At 36.3% G+C, this 27,061-nt stretch overlaps 1 protein-coding gene across 1 annotated transcript in view; it reads right to left on the minus strand.

Annotated features, from left to right (window-relative positions):
• Positions 1–27,061, minus strand: part of LOC145669786 (tubulin beta-2 chain-like) — a 105,993-nt gene that overhangs the window by 25,379 nt on the left and 53,553 nt on the right. The window contains exon 2 of the mRNA XM_081738129.1: positions 14,552–14,660. Within this exon, the coding sequence (XP_081594255.1) occupies positions 14,552–14,660 (109 nt within the window). The remainder of the gene's footprint in view (positions 1–14,551; positions 14,661–27,061) is intronic.

The raw sequence follows: 27,061 nt of genomic DNA on the forward strand, positions 1-27,061 counted from the left end.
TACTTCGTGTCCTTAAAGTTTAATTCGAACAGCCTACTGCACTTGAAACATATTAACATAGAACGCCTTACCAGTGTGGAGCCCAAACGGCTCGTGCGATTGAAAAAAAAAATCCATTGTTTTAGATTCAAAACCACCTTTTCCAAGAACTTCCCATTTCTTCGTATCTCTACTCATAACGGAGTTGGCCTATGGCCCAAAACTTTTGATACACTCTGTATATTGATCACTCTCGTTATCCATTATGTCGGTCTTAAGTAAGGACATCAACTCTTACACGTCCAAGACATGAACTAGTCTATGGTTAAGGAAAATTGAATAAATTTTCCCGAAATTCATCGTGGAACAATTTCTGATTTGAATTAAATCTTTTAACCCCGCGTATTCTTGATCGATTTGATCCCCAGGCAACAGAAATTATTGATGTTACGAAAAAATATCTTTTTTTAAAAATGAAATTTTTGCAAACAAATTATTTCGACTGACATTTATTTACACAATTACTTGGGAACAGAATTCCATTATGTTTATTAAGAGGCTTGCGGCCACCCATTTTATAAGAGTAGTTTAACCGGTGGCATAAACACGACAAAGTAAAGTTTTATCAAGTGAAGATACGTTACTGTGGTCTGGAGGGGCCACGAAAAATTTAGGGGCGGACCAAGTCCCCTCTAGCCCACTCTAGTTGTAGGCCTGGTAGTAATAGTAGTACGTGTTAGTAGTAGTAGTAACATTCAAATGGCAGTGAACATGTTAATCTGAGTAGCTTTCTGAGTATGAAACGTATAGAAGTATGAGATCTATGTTTTAAAAAAGTGACATTTCCCATCTTACATCAACCAAATAAAGTTCTAAAATATTAATGTATTGATTTTGCTCCCTACCACATATTAGTCTACTGAATAACTTAATAGTACAGTAGGTCTATCAATGATTTAGCAAACAATCTAAGAACTATTCTATAACCAATGTTTCCAGATCTTTCCTGGTATAGTCCAGAAATCTTATAGAGAGGAATTGTCGGGAGCTCAACATCTGCACCACATCAAAGCTCTTCAGAAACCACTATTACTTTATTTAGCACCATTTTGTAAGTACTAAATGGCTCAAGGGCGGGAAGCTTAGTAAAGATGTTATACTTGAACCACCCAGTCAACGCCTGCTCCCCTCCCCCCAGGTGACATACAAATCCCTTTGGACTAACATTCAGTTCAAAGTACTAACAATTCCTCCATAATAATAGAAGTATCTTCATTTTGTTCTCTAAATATTAGAACTGTTTCTGATTAGCCAGTATTTAAAAATTACTTAAGGAGTTATACGAGCTTCTTAATGACTTTTTAATGGTTTTATATCTGGCAACAGAAGAGCATGTTTCTTCAATGACTCACGTTGATTCAGTCACAAAGAAGTGTTATCGCGTGCATTACTGACATATTGTAGAGACTAACCAAGTTTATTGTTTGGGTAATAAAAGTGCATTTACACATACTCTGACAAAGATTTAAGTATATACAATTTCAGTTCAACTTCAAACCGTGATGTACACATTGCACTACGAGAAACAATTTGAACATTTCACAAACTTGGATCTTATCAATATAAAACATACAGTATTTGAAAGAACTTTGTAATTTTTTTCAAAAAAGCAGGTAGTGATTTTGTGTAGCGTGGAAGCTAGCAAATTTTAAAATTAAGGTTTGCATTATACGAATGAGAAGGAATAATTCTAAAGCTTCGACGAAAGAACACGCCACGCTTTCAGAAAATTTATTTTTAAAAAACTTTTTAAAAATCTTTTAGGAATTCTACTTTTTTAGGATTTCTGACTAGAGCATCCTTTCCAACAGTACCACTCGCTTGTCCATATTATACATCAGAAACGGGAAAACAGGGTTGGCAAAAACCATGGTTTTTATTGGGGAAAAAAACTTTTGTTTAAACCCGGTTTTTTTGTTTCAACTTTTTGTTTGTTTAAATCAGTTTTTTTTGGGGGGGTTGTTTGTTTAAATAATTTCCTCTATATATTTATATCACATATGGACAGAAATAAGTTTGTTTCGCCCTGTGAAGCTCCAAAGGAAATAGGACAGATTGCACCAAATCTTTTTTTTTTAAGTTAAGGTGAAAAATTATTTTTTTTTATCATATTATATGTATGTAGAACCTATATTCCAACACTGTGTTCACTTTTATTTCCTCATTTTTAATAGATTTCCACCGCAAGCAGTCAACTTAAGGGTCGAACCAGGGACCTCTATTAGGTGTAAGCACTATACCATTGAATCCCCATATTGCTTTTTGAGACAGTGTATGGACATTACCTAATCATTGCCTGAAAGTCTGAAATTTCAACAATAGTAAATGATTTTTTTTTAAATTGTGTAATTAATCAATTTCAAGGTTCTAATTAAATTTCCCGGGAACTGAACAAGTCCAAGGTATTTAAATCGAATCAACAAAATTGTTTCTTTTAGAAACTTAAGTTTTGTTTGGACTAGCGTGCAGATGCTGCACAAATAATAATCCTATGATACGTTATTTATTGATCGTTAATATTAAATATCTTTGTGAAACAACAGTCTTCAACTAAACGCCTATTCCACGTTCTACTACCCAGGGACGTACGCAGGGGGTGGGTCCTGGGAGTCCGGACCCCCTTCCCCCCGAAACTTCAACTTTTGTGTAAATTTAGCCTGATTTTAGGGGCAATTTCAGGAATTTTAATATGAAATGCCCTCATATTGAGTTTAGACCCCTCCCGAAATAAATTCCTGCGTACGCTACTGCTACTACCCTATACTTGTAGGGACATAGCAACTACTGACAAATATCCAGGATGTCATATACTGTCCAGATTCGAGTGGGTTTAAGATGGGTGGGAGTTTTACGAGACCTTGAAAACAAGTCCGCCTTCTACTAGTCAAGGGTTATTTCAAACTGCAACAACAGGTCTCAATCACATGTATAAAGGGTGTTTAAATAGACGCCGATATGCAGTATAACCTACTGCAGATTGGATTTCCTAGCAATATGAACATTAAATTCAGACTATAATTGGTAATACAACATAGATTGTAAATATGTACTTAAATATTATTTCACTTCAATAGTTACTTGTTACGTATAGTTCAGGTGCAAAATCATAACAGTCGAAGTGCGTATGAGTGTGTGTGGAGATGACGTTAGTAGATTCTAAACTTGACAGAATTACTGTCAAATGAAGCTTTCTTTGGCATTAGTAGCCACGGACCTGTGTTTCTTACTCAGCTTTTGGTCATTAAAAGCAAAATGAAAACGAAAAAAAAAAAATAGTTTTACATGTAACAGCTATGAAATTCAGTCAATTTATCTACTGCCTTCCTCTTCCTCTACTTGGAAAATAGTTTTGTAGCTTAAACGATAAACTGTATGTAAAAATCATAAATGCGATTAGAATGCTTTTATTGCTTCTTTCCCACGGTTTTGAGAGCACTTTTTTTTTTAATTGTTACTGATTATTTCGCAGCAAAATGAGCAACAAATCGTAAACTGTATTAACGACTGACGACAGAAAACAAAGCTTTCTTTAAAAAAATAAAAATAAAATAAAGTAAATAAATAAATAAAACTTTAGCATAAAGAGTAATTGCCAGAATAAAGCTTATTCCGTGTAACCAATGAATTTATATAGTTGAGCCGTTTGAGGACGATGATTTTATTTCACTTTGTTTCTTGTTAAAGGCGATGAACGGTTTTATAGGTGGTGATACAAACAGTTTCATGTTTTCACGAAGCGGAGAACTTTGGGGCAGTTTTGGGGAATATTTTAGTCTGGCTGCTTCTTTAATTCATTTGTTATAAAGGGTTATAAAATGGAATACCACTTTAATTTGAGCTGTCACATTCGTTCGGCCATGGTTGAAATTCGTTTTGTCAAAAATAGTTCGCACTATTTTCTGATTTGCTAACTAGCACAGGAACATATCCAGTGACGAAACTACGGACAGGGAGAACGGGGCTTGTGCCCCGGGCGCCGGATTGGACGCGCAAAACTAGGCAAATATTTATTTTCACTATAAGGCACGGAAATGAGTTTTATCAAACTAAAGATAATTAAAAAATTATCTCAGAAACTTAACGGGGCAATAACGTCTCACCAACTTTAGAATCATATCCTTAGAGCATAACTTAGCTTCAAAGCTATCTTTTAAGGACATTATAAAAGTTTTTGCAACCAAAAGAGCCCGCAAAGTTAAATTTCAGTTCCAGCTTTGTGCTTTCATTTAACTTACATCGATTTAAGAGATTTGTAAAATGTCCGAATATAATACTCGAGACAACAGCTTGACTGTTTGTCATAATTAAATATTCTAAAGTAACATTCTTGATTCATTCTACACCAGCCCGGTAGCCAGCCCAAAAATATAGGAGGGCCCGGCTGAAGTTAGGGGGAGCCTATCTAACCATATTATAGTTTATCATCGTATTATACTGGTAGTTCATTTGCAAGCCTACCGTGAAAATTTTAGGGGGGCAGCTAATATTTAGGGGGCCCGCCCCCTAGACCCCCTGGATACGGGCCTATTCTACACATACGTACATCCCGATATAATTTTTAGAAATGATTTACAGTTATTATCATACGTCAAGCTTGCTACACTCAGATTACTTGATAATCAAATATTAATTAGTTTGGTGTTTCATCTTTAAACAAAAATTAAATTATGTATTGCAATTTTGAAATCATGCTTTAACAGTTGAGGAAAACAGAATAAGAGAGTTACTTTGTGATACTAATATCAGCTGTAGTCGGGGAAAGTTTTGGTTTGGTTGGTCGGGGAGGGGGAGGAACGCTAACGCGAGTTATTGCCCCGGACGACAATTACATGTAGCTTAGTTGCATCGCTACATACCAGATAATAGAGGACCGATTTCTTCCAAAATATTCCAGATCATACAAGCATAAATTTCGTGGATTTTATCCTATGACCATCCACTCCTTCGCTAGTTTGTTTCAGCTAACTTCTATCATGAGTTCCTACATAACCTAGTAGCGGTGCCCACGAGACGAGACGAGACAGACCTCTTATAATAAAAACAAATGTTCTTTTTGAGACGAAAAGGCACTTTTACTTCAGCTTTCGAGTCGAGACAACCCCAAAACTAGCCTCATGGGTAACACAATAACCTGGTCGTGTGGGTCTAAACTGGAAAGGATCTACTCCAGGCCCGTAGCCAGCCTGATTTATCAGGGGAAAGAGGGGGCAGAAGTGAAGACTGAGGGGGGCAGTGACAAAGACATCAAAGAACACCATAAAATTGTATATTTATTGTTTACAGAATCTGTATTCATTTTTGAATTATCAAAACTGTAAATTTGTTTTATTTTTGTGTGCTTAATACAGACTTTTTAGAGGTACTTTATTTCATATTAAGATTGTATTAAATTATATTGTATTAAATTGTATTGTATTAAAATTGAAGTATTTATTTTTTAAACGTTAGAACAAAATCATATTACAGCAATTTCAGGTTATATCAATATAAAATAGAAGTATACGTTTTATTCAACGTTTGCACTCAATTTTCTACCTTCCAAAATAATCGAGGCACTATAGTTTACTAATATTCACAACTAATGTTGTGGACTATGATACTGTTGTTTGGCAGTGCACCTGGTATCCTTGGATGATTGTCACGGTTGCACCAATAGGGCACGGTTTAAAATTCTTGAAATGGGTAAAGGCAATGGAAGATGTTTGGTGCATCTAGCAAGAAACAATTTTACAGAAAGGAGATGAATTCCCGAAGTTGAATTTGGTAAATATAATTGCAAGATTTTCACGGGTTTTGAGTCAGTTTGAAAATTCTCTTCAGCGTTATTTTTTTTAGAAAGGTCAAAAAATAATTTAGGAGGCAGTGCCCCCTCTAACCCATCCCTGGCTACGGGCCTGATCTACTCTGTGCAACTGTTAATTGCATTGGATTAAAATCTAGTCGGAATTTGTAGACCACGTAAACAGTATGAACCACCCTTCATAATTTTTGTGTACTATTATTATTATTATTATTATTATTATTATTATTATTATTATTATTATTATTATTATTATTATTATTATTATTATTATTATTATTATCATTATTATCATCATTATTTTGATATCGGTATTCTGCCATTACTGGCAAATCATTCGCTGCAGCTGAGACGCTTCCATGCTGCACAGTCTTTCGCTAACTTCTTCGTCTTCACGTATGATTTCTCTATTTTGATATAATCCATTAATCGTAGTCTTCCTCGTCCCCTCCTATTTCCTACCACTACACTATACCCTCGAAAACGTCCCTCATGATGTTCCTTAATTAGTAGAGACACGATTTTTTTGGTGACACGCGAAAACGCGAAATGTATCCGTTTTGTATGAAAATGTGTACTTAAAATATATATTTTCCCACTATTTGTTAGGCCATATAACGCTCGCGATTAAGCACGAAATTCTGTCGAATTAACGAAATTTGCAACAAGTCTCGATATTCCATGAAACTTTGGTAAAAGTGACAATTTTTCGACGCTTTTACGATTTATTCATTACCATTATTTGGCAATTACTAGCAATGTGATGAAAATTCCCATTTTTGAGAAAATAGACCATCATATCATGGTGATTGATGATTGAAAATTAAGGTGAAATAAAAGGGAACTAATTGTAATTTGCCAAGGAAAATAGTGTTCTTACATTGAATTTTTATTCAACGACTTTATCCCGCTTTACGCATATTTTTTTATAACGAAATTACAAATTCTTATTTATCACAAAATCGTGTCTCTACTTATTAGCCAATGTCCCAGCCAGTTTCTCTTCACCTTCTAAAATCGTGCTTTTCTCCCCCACCATTTATAACAGCCTCTCATTCGTTTTCCGCTCGATCCAGTTCTCTCCATTCTTCTCCACACAAACATTTCCAAAGCTTAAGAGTAGTTTTTCATAATTTTTGTGTAATGTCCATGTTTCTGACCCATATAGTACAATTCTCCACACGAAGCACTTTATGAGTTTCTCAACTCTTTATTCAAGGTCCACAAGATATTTTCTTCCTCCTAAAGGCTTCTTTCGCTATTCCTATCCTTGCTTTTATTTCACGTTCAAACTGCATATCACTAGTAATACTACCCAGGTATCGAAAACTAATCACCTGTTCTATTTTCTCTCCTGAAAGAAAAATTAACTTTATAATGTTAACTTATTGGGAAAATATAAATACATTCAGTATACACGCAAATTATCATTAGAACCACCTCGTGGCTATTTGGTTGGTGTAAGACCACTTGGCACTGGTGACCAGGGTTCTGTTCCCGGTGGAGCTCGTAATATTCAGATCCCACGTTAAGCTCTAGTCTAATTAACCATATTACTATTACAAGTTCTTAAATAATCACTTGAAACAGATTTCACTACGATCAATGGGGAAGTCAACCCTGTGAGATTCTGTGACATTTCGCATCATTCATTCAAAATTTAATCTTATCAAGAAACTATTCCAATTTGTTTCTTTTTAATGATAATGATGCTAGTACTTTTGCGTTCACAGTGAATCAAACGCATATATAACAGGATTGCACTGCAAAAAACTAGATGAGATCGGGACGAACCGAACTGTCAAATGTAATAAAGTGTCAAATCTTTTCACTAAAATCTTATTTAATTCATAACGTAGCAACTAAAATACTTTTAGTAGAAATGTCAAATGACCAATCATGATCTGAATTGATGCAGTGAAGTCATTTGTAGTAAAATGATCCAATCTGTCAATTTATTTGGAGTTGGAAACACATCTGACTGATTTCAAGGCAAAGGCAATAAACGGTGCAATGTTCGCGAATATCACAGATCACTGACATTACAAAGGTTGCGCCGACCTCTTGTTAACCTTGGGAATTGTACTCTAATCATTTTTCAACACCTACAGCAGAGGATGCTGGTAGCAAATAACAGAGAATGACAAGTTTTGTAATTACACCCTTGAACATGTCAATCTAAGTAGAGATAATCTTGAAATAAAAAAGGGATAAAAATGGTGGAGAAAGAGCCACTTAAGAACAAAAGTACGTTTATGGACCTTTAAGCAGAATCGAACGCGCCTCAAATGTTTTGTGTGAGACGGGACAGAAATACGGACATTACAATGACTAAAAACTACTCGAGGACCTCGACACGTGAATCTTAAGAAATATAGAGTATCTGCGAAGGAATAGCAGAGGGGGGGGGGGATAATGTAGAAGCACTAATGATTTCATGGGTGTTCTGGGGCGCCGTTTGTGAATTTTAGTTCACGTTTTAAAAGTTTATATTTGACCCTTCCTCGCACATATTCAACATACTTATGGTAGGTTCAGTCTGTAGACATAAGGTAGATCTACTTCAAATTTTGGAAATCGAGTAAATTCTTGAGATATTAACACAATTTCTTGCTACCTTTAACAAAAATTTAAAATAATGGATTAATTCATATTAATGAAAAAATGAAATGAAATCTAAGTTTTAAGTCGCACGGTTATGCCGGCTACGCTAAAGGAGATGGTGATGATGGGAAATGAATGAAATGGTGGAGTGAAGAAAGTAGGAGGAAACGAGAGAACCTCGAGAAAACCCACGCACACGCTGTTTATCCACCAAAATGCTCACTTGGCGCGAGCTGGGATCGAACTAAGGACCCCAGACACTTGAAGTTGACGTTCTACCACTGAGCCACCGTGGTCCTCTTTAATAATAATAATAATAATAATAATAATAATAATAATAATAATAATAATTATTATTATTATTATTATTATTATTATTATTATTATTATTATTATTATTATTATTATTATTATTATTATTATTAATAATAATAATAATAATAATAATAATAATAGTGAAATGACATTTCTATTATTACGCCACCAGTTATCCTTTAGGCTAAAGGAGACTGACGATTAATGAAATTGAATAATGAATGATTTTGTGAAATGACAATGTGGGAGGAAGCTCCGAAAAACCACGGACACGATGTTATCCATCACAAACTGACGACCATTGTTTCTTCCAGACATGGGTTTTGGGGGGGAACGGCCCCCTCTCGGAGCAGACCAGAATAATACGTCCATAATATGATTATCAACAGAACAGTATAGTGTGAAAAGAGTATGTGCCCCTCCGAATCTGAAAGAAACACTAGACTTGAACTGGGATCGAACCAGAGACTCCTAGCACCAGAAATGATTGCTCTACTACTGAGCCATCGCACCCAATACTAGTAAATCTTCAGTTTAAAGCTTCAACTTATTTCGATTGGGGTCGCGGTGGCTCAGTGGTAGAGCGTTCACCTCTGGTGCTTGGGGTTCTGGGTTCAAACCCTGCTCCTGCCAAGTGAACTTTGTGGTGGACAAACACCGTGTGCGTGGGTTTTCTCAGGGTTCTCCCGTTTCCTCTCACTTTCTTCATTCCACCATTTCATTCATCTCTCATCATCACCGTCTCCTTTAGCCTAACCGGCATAACCGAAGGACGTAAAACTCAAAGATTTCATTTCATTTCATTTTTTCAACTTATTTCGAATCGTATTACCTGTAAAAGTCTTCGAAAATGCTTTTCTTCTTTTAAGGAAGTTCAAGAGAAATGTTCTTGTGATGGTTACACCCATCAATCAAGTCTGGATTTAAGCAGAATTGAAACCTGCGTGGGAACAGAAGGAATTTTTAGAAGAGTAACCGCAAGCTGTGCTGTATTGTGAGAACGTTTTAGTGACTTGTATGGATCGTGATTCTGTAAAACCGCAAAGAATTCATTTGGGAATCTGTTTTGATGCGAATGAGGAAGGAAATCATGATCCGTGGCGGTCATTTCTCCCTGTTAGGTCCGTCGCTCGCTACGGTTCTTTGCTGCCGTCGCCGGATACGATTTCGGTGTCGCCAGTCAAAAGCCAGCAAAGCAATGTGACCCAACGGTTGATGCCCTTCACCACGAATGCAATCATCTTATCTTCATTCCAATGCATTTCTTTTACAGTTTTGTCGATGCAACAGAATGATATTAATGTGGTCGGAGACTGAAAGCAAAAATTTATTTCTTCCTCGCCGTCAGTAACAGCCAACATAAAAAGAAAAAAAAATAACTAGCCTGTGATTCATAACGGAACTAAAGTTGTTAATTCCTTGTAATATTTCATCTCTGACCTTCGTAGCAACCAACAGGATTTTGTGGTAAGTATTGCTGATTCCGATTCTTCTGTTACGTGAAAGAACCCCCCTCCCCTAATTGTGAATTGTTTACAATAATTTTTAACCCTTCATTGTAAACTTTTAGTAATCCTAACTTAACCTAACTGGTGAAATTAGAAACGTGTTTATGGATGTGTGTTACGTTCCCGTTAACACGTATTGTTTTGTTCCGACTGAACACACTGGACATTCCTGGACTCGACACGAAATTACAACAATCCACACAACCGAAACGGTTTGTTACGCAGAGTTGTGTGTTGAATTATGTGGCATTGTTGTCTGGCAGTGTGGACCAACCACTTTTTCAACCATGGGCCAAATGTATCAAATATATAGGGGATAAAACATTTTAAAGATTGTTATTAGAATCTTTAAAAATCTTTAAAATCTTAGAATATATTCAGAATTTATAGATCGTGACACATGCATGGAAACCCTGATTCATTTTTAAGACAATGAGGTAAGAACGAATGTAAGGTAATAAGGCTACGCTTAAGAGAATTCAGTGTTTTTAACAAACCCCGTTAGTTTGAAAGGGTCAACCCTTTCTTTGCAACTTTTTGAACGCGGTGGCGTGTTCAACTATCTTGACATGAACACTTTCATTGATTCTCAGGGCTTGTAACTTCTGAAATGGTTGGATAATATTGTAATGTGTTCTTTGCAAAGATAATCATGAGCAACCCAACAACTTAAGGAAACATTTTACATTTTTATTACTTAAATCGCTGAATCACAAACATTGAATAAAAGTGCAAAATATCCATTTTAATGAAGTTATCATGAAGCAGTAAAGACTAGCGAAGCATTCGCTTTAACTTTTAAAAGCCTTGTCGTGACTAAGACAATCACAGGCTATTGCCTCAAAAGAGAGAAGAAAAAAAACAGTATTTTATATATAAACAACCAGAAGACCTCTTGAACTTCTCGAAAGTAAGGAGATTACACGGCTGTAAAGCACTCAACCTCTGAAGAACAACTTGAAGCAGCCAGACACATATGTTCTTCAAGCATCAAGGCTTCTCGCTACTTCACGGTAGCTGTGTCATATCATAAAACTACAGAAATAGCACCTTCATCATGTAAGTTTATTCTCAATAAATCCATAATATGATAAAAATATTTACCTCAACACTTATTTTTAAAAAAATCGACACATTTTTAGAAAAATCGAACGTAATTTTTAAGGGGTGAACTCAAAAAGTTCGATAAAATATGAATGCTAGGAAAGTACTTTTTGGGTGCTCGAGTAGCAATATTAAACTATTCTGTGGTATAATCTGTTCGCGTGTCTACCATACAGTGTTGAGTAAGGAAGGTGTAAGCCGCTAGAAGTAACTCATTTTCACGCACGTAATGTTCCCTATCTCTGATCCATTTAAAGATTCTTCTTTCAAAAATTAATCAAAAATTCTTTCCTTGCAATATACAATGTAAAACGATTATTCTGCATAAAGCATATTTCTTTCGAATCCACTTGAAAAAGAAATGCAGAAAATACTGGCGGACACATGTAGTGCTTGAGCTCATTTATTATAGATAAATGTGTGGGAAGAACATGTGTCCCGAAATTCCAACTTTTCTGTAAATTCAGTCTAATTTTAAGAGTAATATTACAAATTTCAATAGAATTTACCCTTACATTGAATGTAAACCTCCCCAAAGCATTGGACCTCTCCCCAAATAAATTCCTGTATACGTGCCTGTATTCTATTTTATCACGCTTGCTCTAAAATTAAATGACATTCAATGCTTGAACCCTCCCTTGACAAACTTCTGTATACACCACTGGTGAGAAGCACAGTACTTTATTTCAGGATGTTACCTAAATTAATAAAATATATCTCATATCCTATGATTTATACGCCCTATGACATCACTTGAAAACGTTAGATTGCATGATAATCAGGTATAAAGTATTTTTGTATATAATTACGAGTATATTCATGTGAAACTATTTAAAATTTGAGTTTCTATGTTTAACTAACTAGAAAAACAATTTGTTTTCTGCTATTATACAGCGTGAGCACAGAAACAGTACCTGATTTTAAAGTGCCATATAATAACATTTAATTGAATATTTACATGAAATTTTGTACAGAGCTCAGTAAACTCAAATTATTTTCCCATCTATCTTTTCAGAATCCTATTTCTGACCAGGGCAGCTAGAGGAAAGTAACATTGAAAATGGCGTTCACCCCACAGCAACGAAGCTGGTGCGTTTTACAATTTGCAAAAACAAGCAGTTTTGTGAGAGTGCAGCGTGATTTCAAACGACAATTTAATGCTGATCCACCCACACACAAATCCATTGTGAAGTGGCACAGAACGTTTATTGAGACGGGATGCATTTGTGATCAAAGAAAAGGACATTCAGGGCGACGTCCAGTCTCCGAGGAAACTGTGGAGCGCGTAAGAGCAGCCTTCGTACACAGCCCACAGAAGTCTACACGTAAAGCTAGCAGAGAGTTGCAGATACCACAAACATCAGTAAGCAAGATCTTACGCAAGCGTTTGTGGTGTTACCCGTACCGACTGCACTTGGTTCAGAAGTTATACCCACACGACAAGGTAAAGCGCCGTGAGTTCTGTGAGACTATGTAAAATTTCATGGAGGACGACGAAAACTTTCTGACGAAGATCATTTTCAGCGATGAGGCGACATTTCACTTTAAGTGGAAAGGTGAATAGACACAATGTAAGGATATGGGGAACCCAGAATCCTCATGCAACTGTAAATGTGGAACGTGACTCACCGAAAATCAATGTTTTTTGTGCAGTATCAGAGCGTCGGGTGCACGGTCCGCTCTTCTTTCAGGAACAAACAATTACAGGTGAAAGTTACTTAGCATTGCTACGTAACTGGTTGATTCCGCAACTTAGTAATACAGAGATAGACGACTTCATTCTACGACAAGATGGAGCGCCGCCACACTGGCATCGTGCTGTACGCAGGTTTCTAAACGAGAACCTCCCAAACCGATGGATAGGGCGCTCTGGAGTCAATTATCAAGTTCTTTGCAAGTGGCCTCCAAAGATCACCTGACTTCAATGTTTGTGACTTCTTTCTGTGGGGATTTGTGAAGGACAAAGTGTATGCACCTCCACTACCCGCAACTCGGAACGATCTCCAAGAACGCATCAGTGATGCTGTCAACTCCATCACACCGGATATGCTTCTCAACGTGTGGTTGAAGCTAGATTACCGCCTCGATACTTCCCGCGTTACAGGTGGCGCGCACATCGAGTGTTTGTGATTTCAATTATTGCTACAAAAACTTTTTGAGTTTATGTATCACTGTTCAAAATTTCAGCAAACTATTCCTTCGCATATTAAATTTACACTAATTTGAAACCTGGGACTGTTTCTGTGCTCACCCTGTATAGAAAAGATAACTTTAGTATAGTATAAACATGAATGCATTCTCTCTTGTTTTGTGAATGCTGCTACGTAATTAAAAAAAATCCTAACAGGAACTTTTTACAGATATTCCTCCGTTATTTCCCTTTTGTACAGCATCTTTTCTGAGCTTCACGACTGGTGATAGTTTCATCACGAATCAAAGTTTTTTTTTAAAAAATGAAAGCTCACATTCTAGTCACTGCTACTCTGGAGATATCTGATTTTGAAGTTTTCTATCCTCATTTATCTTTTGTAAATTTAAAGAGTTTAGTTTTGCTCCTTTCTCAAAGTTTTAGCGCAGATTTGATTTTCCGTTGAAAATTAAGAGTACGAAGAAATGTTGCAATGACTACAAGCTTGCTACTATTCAAAGTACAGTCATGTTCAAAATTATTGTCACTTATCTATAACTGTCTTGTTGTGGGAATATAATTTGATAATGATTTCGCAGGCTACTTCTAATACTGTTACTATAATCGGGAAATGTATATTTGTGGTACATTTCATAGAAAAGAAATTACGAATACGAAAATTAGAATGAGTAAAGCAAAATGTTGCTAAATGGACAAGAAAGATTTTTTTCGTTATATTCTCATTTATTGCTCTTTAGACATGAAATTTACCACATACATGTCTTTGCCGATTAAACACACACTAACGTTATAAGAAATATCGCGCGAAATAGTTATCAAATTATATTCCTACAACAACATATTTATAGACATTCGACAATCATTTTGGACATGACTGTACGAACGTACCTGTCATCGACTAAATATTGTTGCTGAAATAGGATGAAAAACATTATACTGGTTAAAACAAAAAGTGTCTTTGTTAATGGCAGATGACCCTGTGTTGGAGTTCAACCAATGATACTGGAATTAATCTAATATGTTGCAACTCACCTGACGCTTCGTTGTAGTAGACGCTGATTCGTTCTAACTGGAGATCAGAGGTTCCGTGGTATGTACCCGTTGGATCGATGCCATGTTCGTCTGATATGACTTCCCAGAACTGGAAAACAAAACATTACGAATCATTACTACACGTCCATTAGCTAATTAGAAGACCAAAGAATATGGAGGATGCACTGTAATAATGGAAAGGTGGAACAAAGGTAGTTATTGCAATTTCAAGGAATATTAGAAACGAAACATGCTATAATTTATGAATAATAACCACCGTGTGTCTGAATAAAGTTGAATAACTAATTATCACTTAGAGTCTGCCAAACGGGTGGAAACTTAACTAGACTTCAATAATGAGTAAATTTTATTTGGAAATTAAATTTTCTTCAGTACGTACAGAACATTTCTTTAGGAGCCAAAGTGAAGTAACATTCTATTTTTTTTATTATTTTTAGTTATTTAATTTATTTGGGGTTTAACACCTCACATTTATGCTCCGAGGCTATTTAATTAATACATAATAAATATAGAAACACAAAATAGTCACATCTAGCCTTCATACGATTCTTTGTTACAGCAGTGTTTCTCAGAAAATATGTTCCGAAAGGTACACTTGGTATTCAGAGGCACATTTTAACACGGTACTATTCTGTTTATTATATTATAGATGTATTATTTTGGTTTCCTCCGAGGGGGCACTCTCCCCTTAAAAAATGTCTGGAAGAAACACTATGTTAGAGAACATCAATGTTACATTCGAAGTATTCCGAGGTTCACTAATATATACAAAGTATGTGCTTGCAATGGGGTATAGCGTCCCCTTCAGCATCAACACTAAACGAAACTTGACCTACAGCTTAACATGAGTTAGGAACTAGATGAACTACTGGGAATCGAATCCGGACGTCCCCCACACCAAAGGAACGCAGCCACGAGGAATCTAGAGTAGAAAACCGGAGCACTTTATGACGTATCTTTCATGACCTCACCTCATCAACCAAAAGTTGATGGGGCCGCGGTAGCTCAGTGGTAGAGCGTTCACCTCTGGTGCGTGGGATCCTTGGTTCGATTCCCGCTCACGCCAAGTAAACTTTGTGGTGGACAAACACTGTGCATGAGTGTTCTCGAGGTTCTCACTTTCTTCATTCTACAATTTCATTATTTTCTCATCATCGTAGCCTAACCAACATAAACGTGGAACGTAAAACAAAGATTTAATTTCCAAAAGTTAATCTGTGACAGGGACGGTTAAGACTAGTTTTGACACCTTTTATGATTCTTTTTAATGTTATTGACATTTCTAGTTTTCAATTTTCCTTATTTTAACTTTTGCTTTCAGAAGTAACTAAATGCCCATTATGCTCCTTTTTCCTATTCTTACTGTTACTTGCTTCTTTCATTGCAACTACAGTGTTACTTTTCTGTCCACGATGCAGGGGACTTGTTTCAACACTACCTAGGGGCACGGGGGCTCAGTGGTACAGCACTTACCTCTGGTACGTGGAATCCCTGGTTCAATCCTCGGCCATGTAAATTTCTTGTGGACATTATCGTGTTCATGTGTTTTCTCGGGATCTCCCTTTTCTTCCCACTTTCTCATTCCACTAATTCTTCCATCACTCTCCTGCTTTTATCATCGTCTTCCTTTCCCTAACAGGCATAATAGTGGGACGCTGAATTCAAAGATTTCATTTCATTTATCTCAACACTATCTTTAAAAGGTCTTCAATTTTCAATTGATTTTTTTTAATGTCCACATTTCTCATCCATACAGAGCTCCATCATGATTTTTTTCAAATTCCTACATCCCTCAATGTTAATCTAAAATTTCCCAGAAATAAACACAATAACCCTTACCTTGCTGTTACCGTCCGCCACTACATTGACTAAATAGTACGTCCTTTGATCCCTTACTCCATTATATTGGCGTATGCAGAAGGCCCAATGTGACATGCGGCTGGCCGGTTGGGAAACGGAGTTTTTTGGTTCGTTTGGGTGTCGAATATCTCTTCGCACAATAAGGCACATCATATAATAAAATAAGTGCGTTATTCGCACTGCTTTCAGTCAACATTTAACCCTCCTGCGACCGCCCGCCAACACCCACTATGCTTCGCGATTCCGCGGGCCCTTTAAATGGGCCCTTATACTTCGCACAAATACTATACCGAGTAGCTGCATCGACTACGACAATCAAATACTTGTGTCTCAAAATATTACTCGAGGAGTACACCCCTCCAATGTCTACAAAAATGCGATAGAAGGGCGGCACTTGAGGATACGTTTGCAATGTACCATAAGCAGAACCAGGTTTGTTTTTGCTGGACTGGCAAATTAAACATTCTTGGCATTTCTGATAAATATATTGTTTCATATTAGGGAAATACACAGATTTCACTAAAAGATCATATGTTTTGGAAAAACCTCCGTGACTTGAACCAATGGCAGAAGTATGAGCCGCATCAAAAACTTTATAGCGTAATGAAACAGGTACAGCAACTAAAAATTTCATACCACTAGATGTTTTTTGTTTTCTATACAAGATTCCTTCTTTAACCGTGAAATAAAATGCCTGTCTTTCAATTTTGGGATTTTTCTTTTCCTTGTTTTCTAACCAATCAAAAATATCCTTATAAAACGGGTCCTTCATTTGTTCATCTCTGAGAGAAGGCTCGTCACTTAGCATATTGTTACACTCTGTAACAGTGGAAGAAAATACTCGAGGGTCTTCCTCATTTTGTTGCTCATCAGAAATGTCCCTGGGGGCACGAGAAAAACGTGAAAGTGCATCGGCTTCTATGTTAGATACCCCAGATATGTGTGTTACAGTAAAGTTATACTGTTCAATAAAACTAAGCCACCTAGCAAATTTCCCTACATTTTTTGTCTGCTTTAAGAACAAAAGACTCTTACAATCGGTTTTCAAAAAAAAGTGGCGTCCTAGTAAAAAATAACGAAAGGATCTAAAGGCATATATGATACTCAAAAGTTCAAGTTCATAAGGGTGTCTAGACTTCTCGCTTTTATTTAAGCTACGGCTACAATAAGCAATGGGTGCTAACTCTGGGTCATCTGGAGAGGATATAGGTTGTTTGAGCACGGCAGCCAGACCGCGAGTTGATGCATCACAGAACAAGTATACAGGGTGTTTAGGATTATAATGCATCAAATATGGCGATTTTATGATAAGATCTTTAATTTTCTCAAAAGCATCTTGTTGTTTTTGTGCCCACTTAAACGGTACATCCTTTCTGAGAAGTGAATTCAAAGGTTCCGCAATTTCAGAAAAATTAGGTAAGAATCGTCTTACAAAGCTAGCTAATCCTAGAAAACTTTTCACATGTTTTTTCGTCTTCGGACGTTCATAATTACTAATGGAGTCAGTTATTTTCTTGGAAATTCGCAAGCCATCGTACGAAATATCGTGTCCCAAAACTGTTAATGAAAAATAAGCCAATTTCGTTTTTTCTGGTGCAAGTTTAAGACCACGTTCTCTAATTCGTTGAAATAACTTCTTGGTGAGGTTGATAATATCCTCAAAAGTATTCCCACCCCAGAAAAAATCATCAAGGTACCCGAAAATTTGTTCAGATTCTAATCCTTCCAATGTCATTTTCACTAATCTGTTTAAACCAGCGGAACTAGTGATAAGGCCCTGAGGAAGTGCTGTAAAACAAAAAGAACCCGCTCCTGGGATTGAAAAGGCAGTGACGTGTTGGTATTCTTCCGCGATTTTCACTTGAAAAAAACCACTGAGCAAGTCCGAGCAGCACAGGTAGCGACACTTACTAAGACGCGAAAGAATGTCTTCTATCGACGGTACAGGAAAACTGTCTGGTGCAATGTGTAAATTGATCGCTCTACAATCCAAACAAAATCTATAAGATCCGGACTTCTTTTTCACGAGAAGAATAGGCGAGTTATAACTCGAGATGCACCTCCTAATAACCTTTTGTTTAAGCAAAGTATCAATCTGTTTTTTAACTTCTCTTAAATGGAAGGGGATAGGAAACTGATTGGTGTGAACTGGGACGTTATCTAGCATTTTAATTTCATGTACGTAGCCCTTGGCCACTCCAAAATCATCCTCTGACCAAGAAAAACAATCCTTATACTCCTCTATAACAGAATAAAACATTTGCTTCTGATCGTCCGAAAGTTGAGGGTTAATGTCCACACGCTTGACATCAAAACCAGCAGGAAAGTTATCGTTGTCTTGTTTACTGGCTAAACCATTATTTTGAACACTATCTGTATCATTTGGATCATGTGCACCCGGCCTAATGTCAATGGCTTCACCTAAATGAAGATTTTTCTCTAAACACAACTTTTTGTTGGTTGGGTTGACTACTCTAATGACAGGATTAACAGGATCCACTCTAGATTCATTGACAAAAATTTCGGCTTTAGAACAGATTTTTTCATTGGGTTGCAAAACATTTTTAATTCCCACTAAATCATTAATTTTTCGAACAGGTACTGAAACACTGGAATTTGGTGGCAAAGTAACAGATTTCGCCGTTATGAAATACGCTTGCATAAGGTTCGCTGTTTGTTCAGAAATTGTGCCTATAGCATGACTTTCAGGTAAAGCGTGATCAGTAGGCTTCCCAAACCTAACTATGTGAACTACGTGAATATCCTGGTTAATAGTGACATGTTGAGGAAGTAACCAATCATTTCCCAACAAAACAGAAGATGCAAATTTGTCAACAACTCTAAAAGTATGCGTAAATGAATAGCCGTCAATTTTGAACTTCAGCACAGCTAACGTGTTAGTTTCAAGTCCTTTACCCGAGATGCCACGGATAATAGTACGTCTTTTAACAAGTCTATTTTTCGGAGGAAGGAGCTCTCTAGTACAAATTGAAATTGACTCCCAGAGTCCAACAACGCTTTATACTCTTTATTTCCAATAGTAATTTTGATACAAGGCAGAATCCTATCCCTAACAATAGGCGTAGTAATCGTGTGGGTCTTAAAAACACGTCTTTCACCATTCCCTGAACTATTTCCGCTATGTAAAACATTACAATTATTACTTCTCCTGACTTGCGCCATGTTGCACTCTAATGCTTTGGCCGGACAGTGTATTTTATTATTCGCGGGAGACGTACTATGATTCTGTTTGCGCTTGTTCTGTTCGTTCTTAGCAATAACAGAAGTATTCGTCACAGAGCCCATTCTATCATGTATATTATTATTATTCTCGGCACTTTTACATTCAGAGGAACAAAAAGAAAAAAAAGAGTTACATTTCTGTTGATGAGGCGGAATAGAATCTACTGACTGTTGATCACCGCATTCTTTCTCAGCGGATGAGATATGATAATGCAAACGTGCAAGCATTTCTTTTTTTTTCCCGTTGTTCTTCGAGAGGAAATGAAACATGAGAATTATCGCGCAATGAAACATCAGCTATCTTAGCGATAAATTCCGGTGTACTAAACTGCAAGACTTGTTCTTTCGAATTAGATTTAATGAGCGTCTTGTAATTTACTATTAACTCAGCTGACTGTTCTTGTAATAAAAACTCACATAGCGCATCAACAGATGGAAACGATTTGTTGCATGTAAGCTTAAAATACTGAGGCAATAACCCTTCAATAAGGAAATTAATTTGTTGTTGAATAGGCATGGCTTTATCAAAACTAAGTATGAGATCTAGCTTCTCATAAATGTATGTCATAATAGGTTCCCCTTCTTTTTGATCTCTAGAACGAATGGTGTGTTCCGTCACCTTCTTAACTACAAAACCACCAAATAATGTGATCATTCGTCTCTTTATATCTACATACGACAAGTTCACGAATTCGTCTGTCCTAGTTAAAGCTAGAAACCACGCTAAGGCTCCGTCCCTTAACAGATATGGAAGCAAATGACGCTTCTTTACTGCATTGAACTCATAAATGACGCAGTAAGATTCGAAATACTCAAAAAAACGAATGACGTCTTCCCCATACTTGCCGTGAAAAAATGTGGGGCGCACAATAGAATCAAGAGACGTAAGACGAGCTTGTGCCATAATGTTAGTATTCACCATTTTCTCTAAATATCTCTAAATAATATAACTAAAAGCACATAAAACAAAATAATACAACAAATTGAGAGGGTGGAGGGAGGGCGGTAAAATAGAATTTCATAAAATTCTAACGGTGGGCGGCAAACAAACTAATGCAAAATAAATCGAGGGTCGCAGACATGTGTGCATCCACACAAGTTAAAACCACATCTCCGCCATGTGCAGTCGCCCCTTGTCGGTCTGAGAGCTCAGATGATGTGTTAATAATTGATGTGTTTGGGGATGTCAGATCCGACAAGTTGCGCCCAGGATTTGTAAATATAGAACTTAACAAAACATGAGGTACGGGATCTAACCTGGGTTGCATTTAAATGAAATCCAACACGTACAAAAGAAACAGACTGTGATGTTAAAGGGGGTGAAAAGGGGTAAGAAGGGAGTAACTTTCGGGATAGGTTAATCTACTCGCACTTACTTGCAGGTTTAATTGTTGTCCTCCCGAGAATCCCTCCAACAGGCCGACGTCCGTCCATCCTTCTGTTTGGCTGGTTGGTCGTTCAAGTAACCAAAGTTAAGAGTTGGCGAAACCCGGACTGAGTAACCAACTTCACGAAGACCGCAACTTTAGACAAACTTATAACTTCTTCTTAAAAAGCAATACATCGTCGTTGAATCAAAGGTGCTCTCTAAGACAGAGCAAGGCTATCAATCGTCAATTTCAAATGTAGCTAGCGGTCTACCTTCTATCTCGTCCCTCGCTCCATGTCGACTGTCCCTTCCGATAGTCTCTCAATCCATTTTGTCTGGAGTTCTTTCCGGGTTCATATCCTCGGTTATTCACTCTGATTTGCGTTTCGATGGAAAAAGTGCATGCTCGTAGATTAACCAAGGTAAGGTGATGATAGGAATGCGGACGGGGAAGCAATCTGTTATTTTATTAATTGAAAAATTACAACGTAAGAAATGAATGACAGACAGCAAAGGCAAATGAACTTAGAAAAACAAGTCGATAGGTGATTTAATTTGAAACGAATGATGATGCTTTTGACTGAGATGTTCTTTTAAAATAAAATGTCCCATTGTTCAAAATAAGAAACTTTTCCATATGTCCAAATACACATATCTTCACAATATTATATAGTGTATAAAACAAAAGCGTCACCTAAACCAAATAGATTTCGCATTGGGAAGGTTGTAACTACATTTCAAATAAAATTATTTACAAATCAAATTGAAAACAGGGGTTTTTTGGGGGGTGGTTCCCTCAAAAACTTATCCTTTTTTCCTGAATTTGAAAGAAATATCATGAATGCCATAAAAAAAAGTAGAGACCCTAAACAAAATAATTTTTACTTCATGTCTGTATGCACAATAGCAGTGATGCTATACGCTTTTGTTTCATACATTATAAACTACTGTACTAAAAATCATTTAAAGGCCCGCGAAATCGCGAAGCATACTGGATGTTGGCGGGCGGTCACAGGACGGTAACGAAATCGAATTTCTAAATTTCGTTTTTTGCTATACCTAGAGCAATTATTCCGACCGTGTTTCGCTAATGGACTCAATCCGTTAACATCTTCAATGTATCAGTGTCATTGACGCACTGTCAGAGAAAACAAGATCTTATCTTCTTTGTGCTGCTGTGTCGTTTAACCCTTCCTGACATCCCTAGCTCCTATGCAACGTGCACAACAGCAAAGGATTGTTGGTTGCCTATAATAAAAGGATATGTTGCAAAATTGTTCATTTTAGCCTTTAGTATCGCGTCTTTACCAGAGTATTGCTATAACGGGGAATAATCGACAAAATAAGCCTTCCAATATTTTTGCACGACAAAACGTTTAGTTGTAACCAGCTAACCAGAAGTGACGATCTCTCATACTCTGCTCACATCTCCACTTTAAACAAGAAACTAAGTAGCGTTTTTGCCTTATATAAACTTTACGGTACGGTGTCCAGAGAAGCACTTCTTAAGCTTTTACTACACCAAGTTTAAATCACTAATTAACCTCGGCATCAAACACTGGGAAACTGCTGAAAATAGTTTTAAGTAAATTTCAATTACAAAAGAAAGGGATAAGAATGATGTTCGGGATACAAAATCGACATTTAAAAAAGTTTTTATAGAAGCAAAAACTAACACTTCCCAGCTTATATGTTTATAAATCTATTCTTTTTACACTGAAAACAGGCAACTTTTTTATCTTTAACAAAAATGTTAATAGCCATAGTGCAAAACAAGCCAGTGAGTGAATATTTGTGATGCATCAAAAATATGCTACCACAAGCAAAATTGTGTATATGAACTGTGTTAAGTTGTATAATACATTTCCTATGTACTTCAAGACTAATTTTACCGTTTTTCGTGAGAAGTTATTTAACCTACTTGCTGTAAAATGATATTACACTATTAAGGAATATTTAAATGATTCATTAAATGAGGAATTGGTAACAAATTTACTTCTGAGTACATGTCAAGTGTGGCATAAATATTTTCCTAATTACCATGTAAATGATCATGTTTATAACGTAATATCTCCTATTTTATGGTTTTATATTTTAGTAAGACGCATTAAGTGTAACATTATGTATACCTTCTGCTGCCTGAAAATATTTTGTATGTATTTTAGTGACGAATGTAATGCTTACATGAGAATTTCTCGCGTCTTGTAAGCTAACGAAAGAGGCAAATAAATGAAGTGAAGTGTTCCATCAAATAAAATTTTAAAGTACTATATACTTTTATTTTTTTAACTTTCTCAATATTTGAAAAATAAGAGAGAGAGAGCAGGACTGTTAAGCAGCTGATACGCTGTTCTAGGTTATCCTTTCAGAATGCCTACTTAAGAGGCCTCATCCCGGCGAAATTAAAATACCGCTAATTTTACAGTAATTATGTGATATCTTCAAACAGATAAAACATAATTGAAATGTGGAACAAGAGCGCCCTAGACAATATTTTGCGTGAGGTGCCGTTATCACATGTCACATAGTGGCTTTCCGTTTTCAGCCGTTCAGAAACGCGAAAATAAATGCCGATTTTCAAAATGGCTCGTAAAATGTATCGATACATAGTGTATTGCGAAGTGAGTCGTGATAACGGTATCTCATGTAAAATGATATTGTCTAGGGCGCTCTTGTTTCATATTTCGATTATTGTTTATCTATTTGAAGATATCACATAATTACTGTAAAATTAGTGGTATTTTAATTTCGCCGGGATGAAGCCTCTTAAGGAATTGAAGGTAGCAATAGTTACTTTGTATTCAATGTTTATATGATGCTCTATTAACTACTATGCGCCATCTCTTACGTTCTTTCTTCCTGCTCTATTATAATATATTACAGTACATCAAAGTAGAATTTTCCATAACATTTTCAGTCCTGAGCTTATTCTTGAAAACAATGGTATTGATTACATGTTTAAAAGCATTAAACTCAAAAGGGAAAGAATAGCATTATGGAGTAACATGGAAAATAGCATTTCAAAAAAGGGATTATGGAAATCTTGATATTAAAATTTTCGGTTCAAAGATGCATGTAAAATCCTCATAACATTTTCTAAACTTAAGTTTGAATTTTTGAGGTTATGAACGACGTTGCCTCCGTAGATGGGAGAACAACATTAAGATGGATCTCGCAGAAATAGGAATACAAAGTAGGAACTGGACCCCTGTTGGCTAAGGATAGAAGTCAGTGGAGAGATTTTGTGAACCCTGCATTGAACCTCCGGGTTCCATGATCGCACCTATGATTTTCACCGGTTTGGATCAATTTCACACGTTTCTCCTACTTATTTTGAACACTATTGATTAACCTATAAACAGCTTTGAACCTGTAAGTTCAACGTTCAAATTCTCAGCTTCTCCCTCCCCCTCTCCTAAGCACCTGGTTGTAATTGAGATTACCAAAGAATTTAGAGAGTTCAGAGCTAATTCTGATAAGATTCTTATTAATTGACTACGCAATTCATAAATATCACTAAATATTCAAAAGGAATGTTTCTCATTAATTTGAGTCACTTTCCTGAAACTTTCAATTAAAAAAAATAAACAGCTTTAAATTTCGAGTAGACAACAGCCCAATAACTTTTCATTCAGTTTATTAGAAAATCACAGAGTGTTTGTTAATTTCGGAAGTTCCTTTGCTATCGATAACATTCGAACAGTAATAATTACGGTTTCAAAGGAAGAGCCACTTACTACTTGACTGTATTGTTCAGAGACTTCTCCATTACGAAAATTAAATATTTAGAAAGCTTAGAAATGTTGTATTGGAGGAAGATGGAGAAGATAAAATGGACAGAGACGGCAACAAACGAAGATATTTTAAAACGAGTAGAAGAAAAGAGGACGCTTGTAGCCAGCATGCTCCTAGAAAGGGGATGGGACACTTCTTGTGAAGAAATTGTGTTCACACCGTCATAGAAGGAAAGATGTAAGGAAAGCAAGGAATAGGAAGAAGAAAATTCATCGATGATTTAAAAAAAATGCTTTGAAAGAAAATATTGGGAGTTAAAAAAAAAGGAAGCTGAAGATCGAAAAATATGTCAGAAATACAGGGTGTCCGAGAAGTCCTTCCCTGATTACAGAAATTGATAACTCAGGCTAGAAATAAGATAGAAATATGAAACTGGTGTTGAATTGTTTACAAACTATAAAAGTTTTTGTCTGTGTTAGGTTTGTTCTGTTTTACCAAGTCTCAATTTTGTTTGTTTTAGGTTTGTAGTACGTAAGAAGCCCAAGAAGCCATGCCAACCAACCAGGAGAAGGCACAGTGTGTCCTGTGGTCCCATGAGACACGATCACCAACCACGGTGCAGAGACAGTTCCAGACAACATTTGGGAGGACTCCACCTGATGTCAAGAGCATTAAAGCCTAATATGAGAAGTTCAAGAACACAGGGTCGGTTGCTGACCTTCCGAGGTCTGGTCGACCAAGAACCTCAGAATATCGCCTAGATGTGCTACGTGCTACCAAGGGTGCTCATGTGGAAGTGTACTGATGTGACCAAAACTTTTATAGTTTGTAAACAATTCAACACCAGTTTCATATTTCTATCTTATTTCTAGCCTGAGTTATCAATTTCTGTAATCAGGGAAGGACTTCTCGAACACTCTGTATTTCTAGGCCCAGAGCTTTTTTTTTAAAATAAAATTCATTCGCCCTGGGAACTGGTAAAATACAAAATACTAATTATTTGTTACAGTTCACTGTTACCGTAAACAGTAACAATATTATTTTGTACGTTTATATATATATATAAAAGCGTAGATTGTATATTACTAAGTAACTGATAAACCTATGGGTTATTTTCGAGAGGAAGTATTATGGTCCGTATATCCTTAATCTGCAACAGCTGGTGAACACAATACGGCTGCTGACTATGTTTATGATTATGCATTACACTATCGGTATTTAGGATTGTTTATTATTATAATACAAAATTCCCTTTTATAGCATGTAAACAAGGTTTAAGAGGATAATTATAGCGTTGATTAGACATGCAGAGCAGAAACACATAATATACATATTCACGAACTGAGTGAATAAAGTAGGCCTATCTGTATTAAACGTATAGTAATCATGTAAGTTGTGTTTTATTTCCTTAAAATTTAGTAAAATTTAATGTATCTTAAATTAGGGAACTTACCGACTACAAGTTTTTCGAAATTCTGCCCGAAAGTAACTATGCTTGTCAAGAAAGCATAATCCTCCGTTGTTTATTTTTCTTCCGGAAGTAGGAAACGGGAAGTGCAGTAGTTCAAATTAAGTATAAAATTTATTGTGGATGTACAGAAAAGGGACAAAAGCGGAATTTAGAAGTTAAATTAGAAATTTAGGAAGTGAAATAATACGAGATTTAATAATTACATATATATATATAACTCTGGAAATATGTTACAATAATAGTAGTTGTCCTAGAGGGCGCTATGACTTCCGGTGCAGTGAAAAGTAAGTAAAAGTGAAGTAAGTTCGTGTTTATAAGGCAGTACCAAAACTTCGAAATTCTACCCGAAAAAGGGCAATTAGACCATAAACCTCAGGAAAAATTGTCTTTAGGACAATCTTAGTAAATTTTAGAAATATAGGTACTTGCCAATTATGTAAGTGATATAAATAAATTTAAACATAAAATTTCATGGGGATTCAGAAGCACACTGCCATTTTGTACTGACTTTGTGACCTTAACTATAACAATTACCTTGGAAATTTAAACTGTTTATAGTGATGTTAGTTTTGCAGAGGGAATCTCACTTCTTGACCATGCGAAGCTAAATACCGGTAGTTGCACAAGTCCGGGTAGGCCTAGGAGGGAGTAAAATTTAACCTTATCGCCAATATGTTCTGAAAGATTTATATGAGTGTCTTTTCCACATAGTCATCCATGTTGTTGATCGTAGATATGGAAATTTTGACAGTAAACGAACGGTGAATACTCATTATACTAGCTATATGCTATAATGGAATAATCGCTGATT

This window comes from Thermobia domestica, chromosome 2 (genome assembly GCF_964235325.1).
Source record: "Thermobia domestica chromosome 2, izTheDome1.hap1.1, whole genome shotgun sequence".
Lineage (NCBI taxonomy): Eukaryota > Metazoa > Arthropoda > Insecta > Zygentoma > Lepismatidae > Thermobia > Thermobia domestica.